This window comes from Nothoprocta perdicaria, unplaced genomic scaffold (assembly GCF_003342845.1).
Source record: "Nothoprocta perdicaria isolate Ctin4 unplaced genomic scaffold, notPer1 scaffold_277, whole genome shotgun sequence".
NCBI lineage: Eukaryota > Metazoa > Chordata > Aves > Tinamiformes > Tinamidae > Nothoprocta > Nothoprocta perdicaria.
Window position 1 is genome coordinate 246,660 of NW_020455507.1, and position 17,376 is coordinate 264,035.

Here is a 17,376-nt window from a genome sequence, read left to right on the forward strand (position 1 = left end):
GGTCTTCAAAACCCGCCTGGATGCCACCCTGTGCCACATGCTCTAGGTGTGCCTGCTTGAGCAGGAAGGTTGGACTAGATGATCTGTAGAGGTCCCTTCCAACCTTAAATATTCTGAAATATTCTGAAATATTCTGAAGTCGAGTTAAGCTTCGCTGGTCTGTACTGTGCCAGTTGAGCCAGGCTGGGTTGACGCCATCCCCATCTTTGCACACAGGATAATAAGAAACGAGGGAGAGCCTGGTAAGAGGTGAGACTAACCCACACTAGCTCAGATGCAGCAACACACCCTGCATGTTAGCACCTCCATTTCACCAGGGGAAAATAAAAGAAAAAGGGTAAAACTGTTAGAGCTGACATGACATATTGCTGATCGGAAATAGCCTTTTGCTAGCTAACTAGAAGGTCAAGTTTCCATCATTAAAGCATCACTATAAAAGGTCTCTGCTGCCTGGTGGACTTGCCTTAAGCACAGCGGAAAAGAGCAGCACAGACCTACTGTTCATATCTCCATAAAAGCCTATGTTGAGCCAGGGATTTAGTGAAGTATATAAATGTGGTTAAGTGCACAAAAATACTGCCCTGGTAAAGATGCCCAGCCTAACCAATGAACAGAGGCTGAGATTTCCTGAGTCAGGGATTGCTTTCAATTTACATCTTAAAAACAGCATGCCATAATAATAATAAAAACCCTACAGAGATTCTTCTTCTTTCATTAAAAAAAAATGCAATTAATATTTGCTTTTGAACTTATAAAAATTAAAATGCTTAACCTCATGCATCATGGAGATGCGCAATTTCACCAATCATTAAGTGAAGAAGCACATGCTAGATTTACTCTAAATCCGCTCAGTCCTGATTCTGACTTCTCTAAACATATCCCCTTTCAACTCTGCACTGCTTGGATGCTTTCTGCCCATCACGCTGCCTGCTATCACTCCAGCACTACAGGCAAGGGAACGTTGTGATGGAGAGACCACTTCACTAAAGGGAAACCACAGTCCTACCAAAGATGTGCAACCCTCACCCTGTAGCATGTCCTTCCCACTGCCAATCTGCACAGTGTGGGACACAGATGCTCCTAAATTCTTTCCCCAGTGAAGAATCTGCAGCCCAAATTTAGCAGTCTATGTGGACCTGTCTATCACAGCAAGCAAAAAAGGATTCTCAGACTGAGGACAAATGCAAAGGGTTTATCCTGAACTTTGCCTCAGTATCTAAAGTGAGAGACATCGATTTTGCAAACTGCAAAATACTAAAATTACTGTTATTTGCTGTAGCAAATGGTTGGCATTTCTTCAATGACTTCTAGTAGAAGCTGAAAACTGAACAGAAAATGTTGAGACGTCTTTCTTCTTAAGTGTTTGCAGAAATTTTAGTCAAAGACATATGAAGGAAACCTCACTTCAAGCCCCCAGATTGAGTCATTCTAAACAGCATGAAAGAAATCGCCAGAGAATATTTCTGGAGGATTATTTTTAAGCACAAAAGTCCTACTAGCTTTTCCATCATCAAAGTCTAGTAGGAAATGCGAAAAAAAAAAAAAGTTTCTAATCTTTCAGCTTTTCTTTAACTGACAAATAAAGAAACACTTGACTTTTCTTTTTATCCCTTCAGATCATTCTTTTCACAAATCAAATTTTTCAGCTGAGCACTTGTGCCTAATTCCAGAATGTCTAAACTGAAACAAAAGATGCCAAGATTTAAGACAAAGTTTTATAAACAGAGCTGCTCAAAACATAACTTATCCTCTCACCAGCATTTAGTCAAAAGGCAGTTCTGCGCCCTGACATGTTGCATTCTGAAAGGGTTATTCTAGGGCTTCCTCATTACTTGTTGAAATCCGGCTGCTCTTGCAGAAGCTATGAAGAAGCAGCTTTAGCCACTCTACGTACCAAACCTCCTTGTATGGCTTTTCCCATTTTGGTGCCCTCAGTGGCAATTCACAGTGAAGATGATAAGCTCATCCTCAATGTTTCTCCAACTCTAGAGGAGGCAGCAGTGACTACACGCATGCGGCAGGGTCTAAAGTGGGACTAACTGGGGCTGTAGTTCCTCTCTACCTTACCTACAAGATAGAGAGGTGGAGGTGCTGTGAGAAGCCTGTTAATGACTTTGCTGAGCTTCCCAACAAAGGAAGAATGGGACATGAGTGTAGCCACTTTCTCTGATGGCCCAAATGCTGGAAAATTATGAGGTTTCCCATCCACATTTGGCCCAAACAGTGTGCATTCCCTGCCTTGCCTAAGTGTGTGTCACAAATTGAATGGCAGCACCAAGATTGGAACTCAGGAGACCCATCTTCCCTGTGGACCAACTCAGCAAGACCTGCTCCTTGAAGGCAAATAGGAGAATGAGTCTCTGCTTGGCAAAAGGCTGGGGATGTATCTGTCTGCAAATAGCTTTGGAGAGCTCTCTTCTAAAGCAATTAATGGCAGGATGAAGAGGAGTGTTTAAGAATCTTGCCTTGTTGTTATTCCACAGACTCATCCAATATACTCAGGACCAAAGGACTTTCTTTGTCAAGGGAAGGGATTCTCAGTCAATACTGTGATTTTTGCTTTTTCACTCTTCTTCAAGGCAAACAATGGGCTCATATAAAATAACCCACTAGAAAAGGGAAGGGTTCCACCAAACTGCAGCTACAAACTGCAGCCCAACTACTTGAAAGATACAGGTTATGCTGGCTATGATTCTGCTGTCCTTTTCCATTGCTGGAGAGGGCCTCATACATGTGAAGACTTTACAATCTAGCTTTCATATCGAATGTGCTGCAGTGTTACTCATTTTACCCATAAAATCGAGAAACTGAGGGGCATCTTACCCATGAAATTAAATTGTAGAGGAAAAAAGTTTGTGTGGTGGTTTTCCGTAAGTAGGGTGAAAGGAACAGGAAGGCATTTCTATGTTGATCTTGATTTTTAATGAAAGCATATTTAATGATTAGAAGAAAAAGAAAAAAAAAGCTAAATCTGTGAGACACTCACAATTTACAAGTTTTCGGCACGAGAATACGTGTGTACACCTGGTCAATGTAAAGCATGGTACCTGTGTCTCAACTTCTACAGTTCTCCGTAATCTCATCTTGCTATGTTAATGTCTCCAGATATGAAGAAAAAAAAAAAAAGGCACCTTGATTAGGTTTTGGATCACAGCCATATATTGTATTGAGAGTTCAATATAATTTATGGCATATGCAACGTTTTTCAAGGTACTTGCCCAATTAAAAAAGGGTAGATAATCATGAAAGTTACAGATGCAGTCAGCAGGAAAAGAAGAAGAAAAAAAGTTCAGAAAGGAGATTTCTTCTAGAGAAATCTGATGGAACAGGAAAGGAACAAATACAAATTATTGTCAGAAACAAACTCAAAGCTCTGCATAAACAGATTTCAGCTGAGTAATTATCCAAAGCTTTGAAAATGCTTTGTTTTCCCTTGGTCTGCAGCAATAGCATTTTCTTCTGCTTATTTTTATAACCTTTACATAACTGATGCTGTGCATTTACATGTTATCCCATGCTAAAAAAAAAAAAAAAAAAAGGAACCAAAAAGTCTGAAGGCATTTCCAAATGTTATATTCTCCAAACTGAAATGCCTTTTTCAGTGCAAGATTTATGTCCATTAAATGGCTGTTAATCCCCCAAAGCTACAAGACAGCTGTTCCTAAGTCAAATAAACACTGCTGTTTTTCAGAAAGGTTGCAGCCAGGACATTTCAGCAACAGGCAAAACAAAAGGCAAAGCCTCTGCCTCTCCAGTGAATTAAGGCAGAAAACAGATGTTGTAATGACTTCTCTCATGACTGTGTCCATAGAAAGGTGAAGTCAAGGCAAAAAATTAGCTCTTAGCTGTAGAAAGCAGAGTGATTAGGTGTTAAGTAGATCTACATTTGAATTTCATCTCTATAATGAAAGTCCTGCTGGGTATGAGAGGTGTTTGGACTTGGGATGATAGAGTAGGCTTGGACCGCTGGGATTCCTGAGGGCTTGATCCAGGGACTCAGAAATAGATATTTAATATAATTAGTGATATTTTGGGATGCATGAAACATTTTTAGAGAAGCTGGTGGATATTCCATGAGACTTATGAGACATTCTGAAATGATGAATGGATGGTGGCTATCCAAGAGCGTGTGGAATGGTATTGCACACCTGTATTTGACAGCTGAAACAGGCCCTCTTATATACAGGAGTCCAGACATACATCTCAAACAGACAGCTGAATTTAGATGACTTAATCCATGGCCTGAAACAATCCCTTTCTGTTTATAAACAGCTTTAGAGCTTCTGTGTGCACTATCTAGAGTACACAAGTGCAGCTCAGTAGTGCCTGGTCTAGTGACATAGGACCTGAAGAGCTGTTGATAATATGGCCCTCATACAAACCCAGACTGTATATCATATATTCTGGGAGGTTTTAGAAACTGGGAAGGTAAGAATTCACTTGAACTTTTACAAGCAAGTATCTACTAATTGTTTCTTATGTTCCTGCACTATAAACAGATGGTGATGAAAAAACAGACTCCTCATTTAAACTTCATTAATGTTTTTTTCCAGTCTGACTTTTAATATCCATGTGTTCACTGCTCCTTCTCCCATCAAACATGCCTTGACTTCTTGAAAAGAGATGGACAATGAAATTCAAGCTCCAAATTTGGGTTGCCAATCCAGTGTCAGCTCTAAGTCCCTGGAACTGTGAAGGCAGTTTATGGAGAATAAACACCATAGGCTGTTCCCCACTTGGATCTGTTTGCATGTAGCAGTGCTGATGATGAGCTTGCATCATCATCACAAGCAAATGTGAAGTACGTCTGAATTACTCACACATATAATGGGGGGTAGGGCTGGGTTTGACACTATTTTCTTTCATATTTTCCACTTTTCTGCCTTTTGATAGGGTTTCATCTCCTGCTCCCGAGACAAACTGGTCTAGCCTGAAAATGTATAGTGCTGAAGTGGCTAAGCTATCACTTAAAAAATCAGTAGTAGAAGCAACTGTAGCAGCTCCTTGATGGCTACTATCAATTCCCACACTGGAGCTTGTAAAATCACCTCAGCTAGGTCCACATTACTGAACTGTAGGTTTCATATAAAGTGGCAGCCCAACCCTGTGAAAGGCTGACAGCCTCCATCTGTGTAGTTCCAGGCTGACTACTACTTCTTCAAGAATTTAGGATCCAAATCAAGCAGAAAGCAGCTTTGCAGAGACTTGGGGGATCTGGCAGACAATAAGCTGACCAAGAGCCACCAGTGCATCCCCATGGCAAAGGCAATGGTATCATGGAGAGATCATACTCTGCATTGCTGGGTCAACACCTGGGGTGCTATATCTACTGCTGAGCTGCTCAGTAAAATAAAGGCATGGATCTGCTGGAGCAAGTCTAGTGAAAGGGCACTAAAATGGTTAAGGGACTGGAGCACCTTACATAGGAAGAGGGCCTGTGAGAGCTGGGACTGTCAAGACTGGAAAAGAGAAATATCTGGAGGGATCTTATCAGGGTATATAAATATCTGATGTAAGGATGGAGCCAGGCTCTTCTCAGCAGTGTCCAGGGACAGAATAAGAGGCAATGGGTACAAACTGAAATACAAGAAATTCAATCGAACACAAGAAAATTCTTCTTTCCTGTGAGGGTGGTTAAAAAAACTGGAACAGTTATCTAGCTTGGTTGTGGAGTCTGAACTCTCGAAGATATTCAGAACCTGACTGGACATGCGCTTGAGCAACCCGGTCTGGTTGACCCTGCTTTGAGTAGAGAGGGTGGACTAGACCATCTCCAGAGGTCCCTGCTGACGTCAACTATTCTGTGATTTGAAGCCAAGGAACAATGTTAACAAAGAAAACTGTATTCCATATGCTTGTATCATTAGGCTCTGTTGTCAGGAATCTCCCGTTGTTCTTCTTGAATATTTATCCTTACTCAAACCTACCTGCCATTAAAGAAATTACCAAGTTCTGATCAGTATTCCCACACCACAGTTCTGCCAGATACTCTCACCACTCAGAGCATCACGCTATCCTTCACAACGGCATGGTCTGTAGAGCTGTTCACCCATCCAAACATGCGTCACACAGGACCTTGCCACCCCTAAATGATTCTCATGCTTTCAAAAGGATATCTGACTTTGGAGGTAATTGATTAGCAATAGTTAGATAAACAGATAACAAGCATATTCATCTGATCTAAACTTGACTGCTTTGGCTGTCTCACTGTTACAGAAATAACAAAAAAGAGAGGTTTACATTTTTTCCCTCTGATTGGGTACTTCAAATTAAGCCAAGCTGCTTGTAAACTGCAGCCCTGGAGCAGGGAAGCTTTCTTTCTCAAAACAAATCAAAACAAAATCCCTCAGTTTGTGCTTTGGGATTATTACATAAGGAAGGAGAGCACAAGTCAGCAAGAAATGAAGCAGTTAAGGTGGTGAGATTCGCCTTGAAGCATGTCTTTGGGCCCTCAGCAACACTCCATATGGGGAGAGATTCGCCACTGTCTGCAGGCCTGGAAAGTAAAATTCCCCTCATCCGTCTTTTGCTAATCTGTGAGAGTTTTCTTACTGCTGCATTATCAGCTAAGCGATAATAGCTAAGCTATTGCATACAGATGTCCTGCACTGCATAAAGAATGAGAAAATATTGTGAGTAAAACACTGGTTTTCGGTGTGTCCTGAGTTTGTGTTTTTGAAATCTGCATATAAGCATTCTCAAAGCTACCGCAGAACTGAGGAACTCAACACATTATATGTTGCTAAAGCCACTAGGCAACTAGGAGAACCCCAGGCTGTGGAATTGCTTTGCTATATTAAATTTATTTTAGATTACAACGCTGGAGATGCCACCAGCAAAGCGTTCCTGAATGCATTCCTCCTAGTGCAGAGAGAGAGCAAAGGGAAAAGCAAGAGCACATGCCGCTTGTTTTTGCCTGCAGCATCAAACTCAGGTTGCAAGGAAGAAAGGAAAATATTCCTGCATGCTTTGGCTGATGGCATTTTGGAAGTAACTGGGAAACTTTCAAACTACAGAGTTCACCTTTTACCAGTTGCATAAAATACATGGAGCTTGCAGGAAGCAACTCTGTGGAGTCACTGTGAGCTCACACTGGGATAAACGTCTCTGCTATTTCAGATATTTGAGGGAACTAGGGCAATGGCTTTGTGTGTGTGTGTGTTAGATATAATGTGAGCTTCCTGAAGGAATTCCCTAAGCAGCCTGCTGGGAGAAAAAGACTTGCAGCCATACTACCAACAAAAGCTGCACCCACAGCCACTAGAAACTGCTGCAAAATCCTACACAGTGATTTATTTTGGAGAAGGAAAGTGGGGAAGGAGAAGAGGTAATCTAACTTGGATGCCCAGAATTTTCTTTTTGGGGGTGTTATTTTCTTCCAGGTGCAGAGTTGCTTCCTGAGAACTGACTGTCAGTGCTGCCAAAATACAGGCCAAGTAGTGAGTTTTCCATCACTCTGTCTGCACAAGGTGCTTTTACAATTCCAGATCACAAAACAGCCACATGACTTTCAATCTGTTTGTCCTTACCTTACCCCTATTAAATAGCAGCTATTACAATTTCTATTTTAAAGGAGGAAAACTAAGGCCAAGAAACTCAGGAGCCAACTTAGTATCAGCAGCAGCACTGTTATAGTTGAAATAGTCTATGGATATTAAGTGGGGTAAAGTTTTCAGGAACAACTACTAAAATAATGTGGAGTTGGATTAAAGGACGTTTAGGAAGGAAAATTAAGCCAGTCACAATGCATGATTCACGTTTGCATCAAGTCATTGCAACTACAAATGAATTGGGTCATTTATCTATTACATCCCAGTCATGCTGGCCATGAGAAAAAGCAGACACCTCTCATGAGACAAAGCTACAGAGTTCACTAGTCCAATACCAAGTTATAGCTGTGTTTATATAATCAGAACTGACTTCCTATCATGCGGAAACCCAGCAAAGAGACATCTGTATCACCTTACAGAAAAGGAATGGGTAAAGGCACAGTTGTCTTCTAGCAACACATTAACTCTCTTCAAACCAATGGGCACTCCTAACTGGGCCATTTCCCCAGTTTGCAAGGGAAATCTAGCACATGCAATCCAATCTTGCACGCAACGTACATCTTGCAGACCCTTAGATAAACTGGGCAAGCTCTATGCTGAAATCAATAAAACTCCTTGCCCTAGATCTCCGGCAAGACTGTTCAACATCTTCTGATGGCTGGAAACTTCCTTTAAAGTCCAAACTTCAAATTCATATCTTGGCTTGTGGCCTAAAACTGGTCTTGCTTCGTCACTCCCTAGTAGCATCTTCCACAGGCTCTCTTGTGCTGAAAAGCTAACTCTTCTCATCAGTGGTCACCCCACTCTGCCTGTGACCCCTGTGTGTCTCTCCTCTACACTTGACAACTTCATGGACACTAAATCACACTCCTAACAGAGAACAGAGGGTCTGGTCTTCTCATAAGTGATCCAGGACTGCTCGTAAAAGCAACAGCAATGGGAACCTGCTATTAGCTCTGAATATGCAAAGATCTAGTTTGAAAAGAAAGCATTAAAGAAATTTAATATAAATACACCCATTATACTGAATGGTTTTTCAAAGATAAGTATTGTTAAGGCAGACATTAGTGTTTATAAGTGGATATTGTTCATAGTGCTTACCTTGAGCTAGCAATCAATCTTACTGCTGTCATCAGGTGTGGTTAATAAATGACTAATCTATTTGACACATCAGATTACATCTGTGATTAATCTCCTCCAATCAATACAATTGATAATGGCTCCTAAACAAAGCTTTATTTCTAGACCGTACTGAAATTGCCTTTTTCCTTAATTCAACTCATTTAATTAGAAAGGATAATAAATTGGTTGTCAAACCTCAAGTGACTTCCTTTTTGCTAACAGGATGTTATATGTGCAGAAGGCAATACACATACCTGCTCATAAATCAAAGCATTACATTGTGGATGGCTGGGAATCTCAATTGCTTTTCATTCTCTTTTCCCTACGGGACAGAGCTGTGTTAAAGTTATGCTTCTCCTCAAAGATTTAGCAAGGAGCTTTTGTGCTAGGATTTTTCTCCTTCCAGCAACACTCCTTAGACTAAATGATAATTGCTCCCATAATTCGGGAGCTGCAAGATCTCTCTGCAGCAAAAACTCTGTTATACCCAAGTATAACAATCCTAAGTTTTATTTTGCAATTGTGCTCAGTCACATTCATCAAGGTATAGAAACACAGCACCTTCTTGCTAATGAAACAGCATTTCTTCCTACTGATGCTCACATAGTTGTGCCATGGACACTTCAAGGGGGAAACATAAGCCATCTGGGCACTTAAAAGTTACTTGTCCAAGTGACTTCCAAAACAGGCATCTTCAGAAGATGCATCATCAGATGCCTCATAGACATTGATTAGAAAAGCCAGATTTATGGTTTTTAAAGATGCCTGTTTCCGTTGGAGAGGAGGGTTTCTGTTGGAAATGAGGCTGTGAATGCCTACCTCAGACTCAGAAGTCCAAATCTTAAATGCCAACTGATGCATAGGTCAAATGATTGCAGACTGCTGTCTGCAAAGTTGGAACTGTAAGATTTGGTTGGACACTTGCACTACAGAAACATGTCTACACACACCCACTTGTTCCACATTGATGCCATCCCTGACCTTTTTGACACAGGATGTGCATACACACACAAATGACATCTTATATTGACTCAAAAGTAACAGATGCTCTCTGGATGACTAAAAATATTTCACAATGCTCACCTCGTGATTTCAGAATCAGTCTGGTTTAATGACAATGGATAGTAAGTTATGGAAATGCAGAATCCTTTCAATCCAGTGATTGATTGAATCCTTTCTTACTCCAGTAAAAAAAAACAACCTTAAAAGATTTTCATATACTTGCTACTACATGGATATGAAGGGCTTGAAATACAATCAGGGAATGTTTTTACATTAGAACTAAGCAAAATATTTTCAATCATTTATTTAGGGGAGAAAAATAATGATTTTTCAATAATGATTTGGAGTATATCTGGATGAATTTAGGACCTAAGCTACTAAGATTCTCCAATGGAGGAAAAAATGAGGAAAATCATTTTGAAAAAGTAGGTAAGGATATTTAATTTATTCTTCTATTTTGAATGTAACTATATTTAACTTAATTTCTTTAAATGCTCCTGAAAATTAAAACAAACATTTATTTGACTTGCAAATGATTTTTTACCTATACCGACTTTTCCCTTCCTGACTAGATTCCAAAAGAATATTTCTTCAAGCTCCTCTATTTAACTGTAAAAGGACATTTGAAATATTTTCCAAATCAAAGGAAGCTTTAACTTAGCAGATAAAAGCAGTGACCACAAGCCACCCTTGCATTCAGCAAAGCTCCTCCAGGGATAACTTAGCACAAAAATCTTATTCTACCATTAATACAGAGTATGCAGAGCAAACCTTATGTCTACCCTAATAAAGAGCAATATTGAATGAAAGAAGATGAAAAGACATCTATTTCACTCTTTCAAGAGGTGGAATGCAAATTTCATGCAGGAGATGCATCTTCCCATCCCCTTCCCTGGCAATGTGATCCCTTGCTTTCAGAGCCTGATGGTCTATCATTGTTCCTACACTGTTTTTTAACTCAAAAAACCAGAACCCGCCTCCTGTGAATCTCACGTCCCTCCTCTTGCAATCATTGAGGAAAGGACAGGATAAGGGTCCAGTGAAGTTTTCCAAGAGAAATGCTATAGTGTGTTCTGTATGTCACATGAGCACCAAGGAGCTTTGAAGCCACCTGACCCAACTGCATGATATCTGGCAGCCGGGAAGCACATCCTGCCTCTGCTTTGCTTCCAGGATATGAGCAACCTTGAATATGGGAGCAGTTCAATAGAAGAGCTAAGAGGCCATAATTTCACCTGAAGCAAACCAGGGCACATGAGAATTTTGGTCTTTCAGAGCCCAGGGAAGAGTTTGTTAAAGGCACTTCCAGTTAAGAGACATTCCTCTCTTGGTTTGAGCACACTGAGACACTTAAGCTAGAATTTCCCAACCAGAATATGGTGGGTGATCTCCAGGTTGCTATTCACATTTTTGATTGCATCTCACTTTGGAAGTGCCAATTTCTCTCCACAGACACCTCAAAATGCAAGAGTCCCACATTGGATGGAGTGAATCCAGCCACAGCATCTGCTGCTCTGCTTCTGGAGCAAGAGTGAGAAATGGCACAGAATAGGCAGATGTGGGGCTGGATGATGGTGGCTCACAGACCAGGGAGAGAAAAGAGATGTCCCATACCTGAAGTGTGGTTATCCCCAGGTAGCTCTGCCAAGCATTGGTCACGTTCTTCTTCAATCTCCTGCATGATGCTGCACTCCGGACGTGTGCTGGATGCCTACAGAAAGAGGAGAGAAGAGAGTGAGGCCAAATCATCTCAAGCATGTGTTCCATGACCAGCGAGGTCTCTCGGGTCACTGCACACCAGGGATGTGCATCCAGCCTTATTTTACATTGGCTTGAGAGAAAGCAGAACAAACTAGTGACACATGAAAAGGCAGCATTTACCCTCTTGACTTCCTCTTTTTTTTTTTTCTGACAACTAGGAGCAGTCCTGCTTTGTTATCCTCTGAGAGCCCTCTTTGACTAACTAATACCACAGCTATCTAGGATAGAAAGATGGCAGCTTTAAAATTCATGGCAAGAGCAGTGGGGTCTCTGCTTACACATTTTATTCCCTCCATGCTCACACGGTCTGCCTTCTGGCTTTTGCTAACTCAATGCAAAACAAAAACCAATAAGAATGAAATTTCAGATGCAGATTAAGAGATCATGCAGCTAAAAAGCAGGCAATTCCCAATGACAAAACATTTCTCCCCAAGCAGTTTCTCCTCAGTAATATCTAATTATGTTTGTAATATAATAGCGTCTATAGATGCCCAGGTAGTTAATCAGCGACTCCTTGGATCCCATACATTATGAACTACCTCCTTCCAAAATGTGGATCTAACAGTCTGCACTCCAAAAAAGGAGCCAGGAAAAAATATGCATAAAATAACTGTGTTAACATAACCAACATACTCTCAACTTGGAGGGAATACCTGATTTCCCTGCTATGGCATTAGCAAGTAGAAATACAGGTACCATTCCACAAGGCGCTGTATGAAACCAAAGAGGCACCTCATCTTTCAAAGATTTTGCATTCAGCTGGAGAAACTGTTTAGAAATTCAGCTGCAAAGAGAGGGTGAAAGAGAAATGATGTGAAGGGAGCAGGAGACCCAGCTCAAGGTTACACGAGTGAGATTCTGAGACAGATCTGAGGGGCATGGGTATAGACTTTCCATGTTCAAATCCACTGATTCAGTGTTGGCTATTGCTGAATTGCAGGAAGAAAGAAAGAAAGAAAGAAAGAAAGAAAGAAAGAAAGAAAGAAAGAAAGAAAGAAAGAAAGAAAGAAAGAAAGAAAGAAAGAAAGAAAGAAAGNAGAAAGAAAGAAAGAAAGAAAGAAAGAAAGAAAGAAAGAAAGAAAGAAAGAAAGAAAGAAAGAAAGAAAGAAAGAAAGAAAGAAAGAAAGAAAGAGAAGGAAAGAAAGAAAGAAAGATTTTTATATATCTCATTTGAAAATGTGTAACTTAATTTTCCACCTATATACTTGCCAACAAAGTTTTTAAGACAGAAGGCCCAAAAATCATTTGAAGGAGCAATTATTTAATATATATTGGTCTTTGGATTAAAGTTACAAAGTAATTTAGCATATTAACTTGTATTCTCACAATCTCCTATTACTCCAGCCTGGCCTCTCTTCCACTGCATGCTTTGCTCAAATTGCAATTTTCTTTAGGTTGGGAATGGGCTTTAATTAATAGTGTGTAAACAATGTGTTTTTCTAACCCATAAGCGGATGAATAGTTTGGAGATGTTTTGCTACTCAAAAGTTCCCTTTTTTCCAAACTGAAACAGTTCTAAAAATGATATTCCGTCTCATCTGAAATAACATAAATTCATTTTTTTTTATTTTTTAATGTTTCTTCCCTTTTTATTTTACCTTTAAACAAAGTGAGGGGGTTCCAGGAAAATTGTTTAAAAAGAAAGCTTAAAATGTTCTATTTTAAAACATTCTGACTTTTTCCAAGGAAAGTTAAAATTCTCTGGACTTAAACTATTGTCAAATTCATCTCACATCTATAAATACCTTGGCTATCCACTTTATAAAGCAATCCATATAGCTCTAACGTTGATCAAGGTTCGCAAAGCACTGTGTACTTTCGCAACAAAATTTTACATTTTTTTTAAGCAGCAAATTTTCTCCTGAGCCCATTAATAAGTACTTCACAGCTGTAAGTGAAAGCTTAAAAACTCAAGCCTAGATTAGCTGATTGCATATTTACCTCTATAGCTTGATATTTACTTCTGAGCAAATGTTTTATTGCCTTTCAAAAAGCAGGGGCTGATGCCTCATTAGAATTCAGAAAAGTGGGCTCTTGACAGAGTCAGGCAAATTTGTACAGCTGTAATTTTAAAAACGTTGTCTTTCTCAATCCAGTCCCAGTCTATGTTGGGTAAATAGCGATGGAAAAACAGTATCCAATAACTAAAATATGAAGACACAGGCAAACTGGCTTTCCTAGTGCTGGTGCCAACTTGTGAGATTTTAAACACGGTGGAAGGCTCTGAAGACTGAAGAAGCATTTAGGCGACCAATCCCCACTGCTTTCAAGAAGAGCTGGACACTGAGGTGGGATTTAGTCTCCTGAATAAAGACATTTAGTCTCAAACAACAGGTCTCAAGGTATCCTTCCTGGTCAACAGCACTCACTCCAGCAGGGCATGGTTCCATGTAGATCCTATGTTGTACTTGCCAGCCCTATCTAACTGCCTCAGATATGCTAAGCTTTCTAAAATAATGCTTCAGACCTATATTTATGGTGGGATGTATCTCACCTCATTTTACCCAGAAAAAACTGATTTGCTTAGTCTGGACTGATTTCTACCTTCCTTTCTAGTCAACAACACCAGCAAGTATCAGCCCTGGAGGTGTTCATCTCTGTTTGGTGGCTGTTAATTTAACGACTAAAGATATTTAAGTAAATCAAGGTCAACTGAGAGACTCAGATTTGAGGCCTAATTCATGGTTCATTTTGCACATTCAATAAATAAGTAAATAAATAACCCAGAGAGACGTAGCAACCCCCTCTTTCTTCCTCCTCAGTGATAACCCTGACAACCTGCATATTATAACTGTTTTTATTGAAGGCTAGAAAAGTCAACAGGAAATCATAGTTTTGACTATGATCAGGAAACAAGATAGTGTTGCTTTTTTGTTGGTAGGTCAACAGTCCAGCTGGTGGGATGGTGATAGGGCAACGCATTCATCTCCCAATTGACAAAATGCTCATGACTGATCATATTGCAATAGAGATGGGAATTTTGCTTGCCAAGATGTGTTTTCACTGGGATAAAAGTTTAAATAACTATCCTTCCTTCACAGAATCATAGAATAATAAAATCCTTAAGGTTGGAAGGGACCTCTAGAGGTCATCTAGTCCAACCCCCCTGCTCAGGCAGGGTCACCGAGAGCCCGTGGCACAGAACTGCATCCAAGCAAGTCTTGAAGATCTCCAGAGAAGGAGACTCCACAGCCTCTCTGGGCAGCCTGTTCCAGGGCTCTGTCACCCTCACTAACAAGAACGTTTTCCTTAAGTTCCTGTGGAACTTTTGGTGCTTCAATTTGTGGCTGTTTCCAGTGGCCACCACTGAAAAGTGACCAGTCCCATCCTCCTCACTCTCTTTCTTGAGGTATTTATAGAGGCTGAACAGGTCCCCCTTCAGCCATCTCTTCTTCAGACTGAATAGGCCCAGTTCTCTCAGCCTTTCCTCATAGGGCATATCCTTCCAGAAAAGCCTAGAGTAGACTTTCTGGATATCTTGGTAAGAGCTCACTTTACTTACTCCTCTTTTTTTTTTTTTTTTTTTTCCCTATTGTGAATGCAGTGATTTGGGGCTTTGGTATCCTTCGCAGCAGTGGACAGAAGAGCACACTGCATGTGCTCTTCAGCATGTAGCTGAAGAACACACCTATTCATGTTTCCCACCCAAAAAGTGTAAATAAAGGGAAAGTGTGACCAGCTTCGGTTGGCTCCCATTAACCTCTGCTAGTAAACAGCAATCCACTTTCCTGGGCATATCCAGGAAGTATAGCTAGCTGAAACTCAGTAACATCTCCCTCACTAAGCTCTTCCGGAACGCATGAAATATCATGTAAGAATTGTGCCGGATTTGTCAGGGCAGCATTTTTCCTGCAGGCACTATTAGGTTCTGAGCAGAAAGACGATGGAGATATTTTTTTGGATGTGATTTCTGTAGCTCTGAATTCTACAGCAGTTCAGCAATAGTGAATTCTACTCTCATGTGGAATTACGTATGTAGCGAAGTCTTTGCTAATGAGAGCTTTCCTTCCCACAGGACCCCAACGATTGTTAGAGGATTATTACACAGACTGCTACTGTGAAGAAAGACATTGTGCACATTTTTTAGTTAAACACAGTTCAAAGGATTGTCAGAGTCTGCAGGAGCTACAGAAATGTTCAGGTCTTATCTGTCTGTCTTGAGCAGTACTGGGGGTAACCATGGGCCAAGTCCTTTGCTACTTGGCCTTGGCTATCAAAGTTGCCACAGTGATAACTGGATTCGAGGTCAAATAGAAAAGCCTATGGAAGGTGAAGTTACATCTTTCACCTATTTCTCTTCAGCTCCCAGTAGCTACATGGGTACTTTTCTGCTAGATATCTGAATAAAAATACTGTCCTGGAAACTATAGGTGGGCAGTAACCATGTAAAAAAAAAAAAGAGTATCCAACGATTTCTCCAGCACAGCTTTATAGGCACTGCTGTAGGTGAAGGTGAAATCTCTCAAGCACTTTAAATGTGAACAGTAAAGGAGACAAAACATTTTAGTAGGTAGGTCTTAGCTCTAAGCTCTGACTTAGCTCTGACAATTCTATTTTTTTCTTCTTGGTGTCGGAGTAATTCAATCTTTCAGAAGATGTCAGGAAAGATAAAAAAAAAAACAGTCAAATTATATCAATAGATTCTGGATAAGAATCAAGACTCTGAAGCATGATCCAAAGAAACTATTCCAGCTGTGTCAGATGAAGAACTTCAGCCCTTCACTTCAGTCCCAACATGGGACTGAAATAACCTCTTAGGCAACACTCTTGGCTCATGGTTCCTTTGAAAACTTCCTCTGGTTCTTAAAATGAGATTTTTAATTTCTTTTCAGTTTTTTTCTTTTAAACATCCTAAGGAAAATAGTGTTTTATTCAAAAAAGAAAAAAAAAAAAACAAAAAACATCAGCATAAGCAAAATTTACTATGGTTCAAGAGCTAGAATGAGCAAAGAGAGTGAACAAGGGTAAAATAGCAGCAAAAGACTTTTATCATCACCTGTGAGTAGTACAATTTCTAAAAATATCACTGTCAAAGCTGAGAGTTGCAAAAGCCTTTTGTGGCCTTGATCAAAAAACATATATATATATTAATCATTCATGGAGAATTATAATTGTTTGTTCCACTAAAAGACCTTTGCCTAAGGATCTAAAAGCATGTTACAAATATGGTATGACAGCATGGTGAAGTGAGCATTAGACACCAGTAATATAGATATAAACTGAGAGATAAGGCCAAGTTCAAAACACATCAAACACCCTGTGTGGCCTTCATAAGGTCAATAAAGAAACTTTACTTTCACAGTGACTTGCAGAAACATTTTTTTTTTTTTTTTTAAGCAGAAACAGGCTGTATTCCACTGTGACCTGTACTCATGTTTTAAGTACATTGCACTGCAAATACTCCATCAATAAGGGGCTTGGAGAGTGAGGGTAACAGCATATGTTTCTAAGAGATATTTCCAAATAAAAGAAATCCAGGCAAATACCCAAATATCTTGACTCTCAGTTTGCTGTTCAAACCACTCCACTTCATGCGTCTGCCAAATGCAATCATGCCAATAACAGATCTATCATTTGACAAGGAAAGCAGATGTTCCTCCTGCTCATCTAAGCAGGCTCAAACAAAGGCAACTTGCCCAAACCAATCCTTCAGCTTGGAGACTTCATTGAGCCTGACTGTCCACTTTCTGAGTGAGGGGTTGGAAGATCAAGGACACACGTGCAGAATGTTTTGCTGAGAGCTTGGAGACCCAGTAGAAAAGGGAAGCAGAGCAGCTGTGTTGCTTAACTCATTGGTGGCAAGCTTGCACACCTCTCTCTCGGAAAGCAGAGCTGAGTTAGGGACTGAAGCATGAAGTGATAACCCAGGGTCTGGAGTAATGGTACACAGTACATGAAAGGAGAGGCAGTTCTTTACTAAATTCCCACTAATGAGTAGGAG

At 40.2% G+C, this 17,376-nt stretch overlaps 1 protein-coding gene across 1 annotated transcript in view; it reads right to left on the reverse strand.

The window, feature by feature from the left end:
• VIPR1 (vasoactive intestinal peptide receptor 1) overlaps positions 1 to 17,376 on the reverse strand; it is a 104,158-nt gene that overhangs the window by 55,028 nt on the left and 31,754 nt on the right. The window contains exon 2 of the mRNA XM_026041069.1: positions 11,289 to 11,385. Coding sequence (XP_025896854.1) covers positions 11,289 to 11,385 — 97 coding nt within the window. The remainder of the gene's footprint in view (positions 1 to 11,288; positions 11,386 to 17,376) is intronic.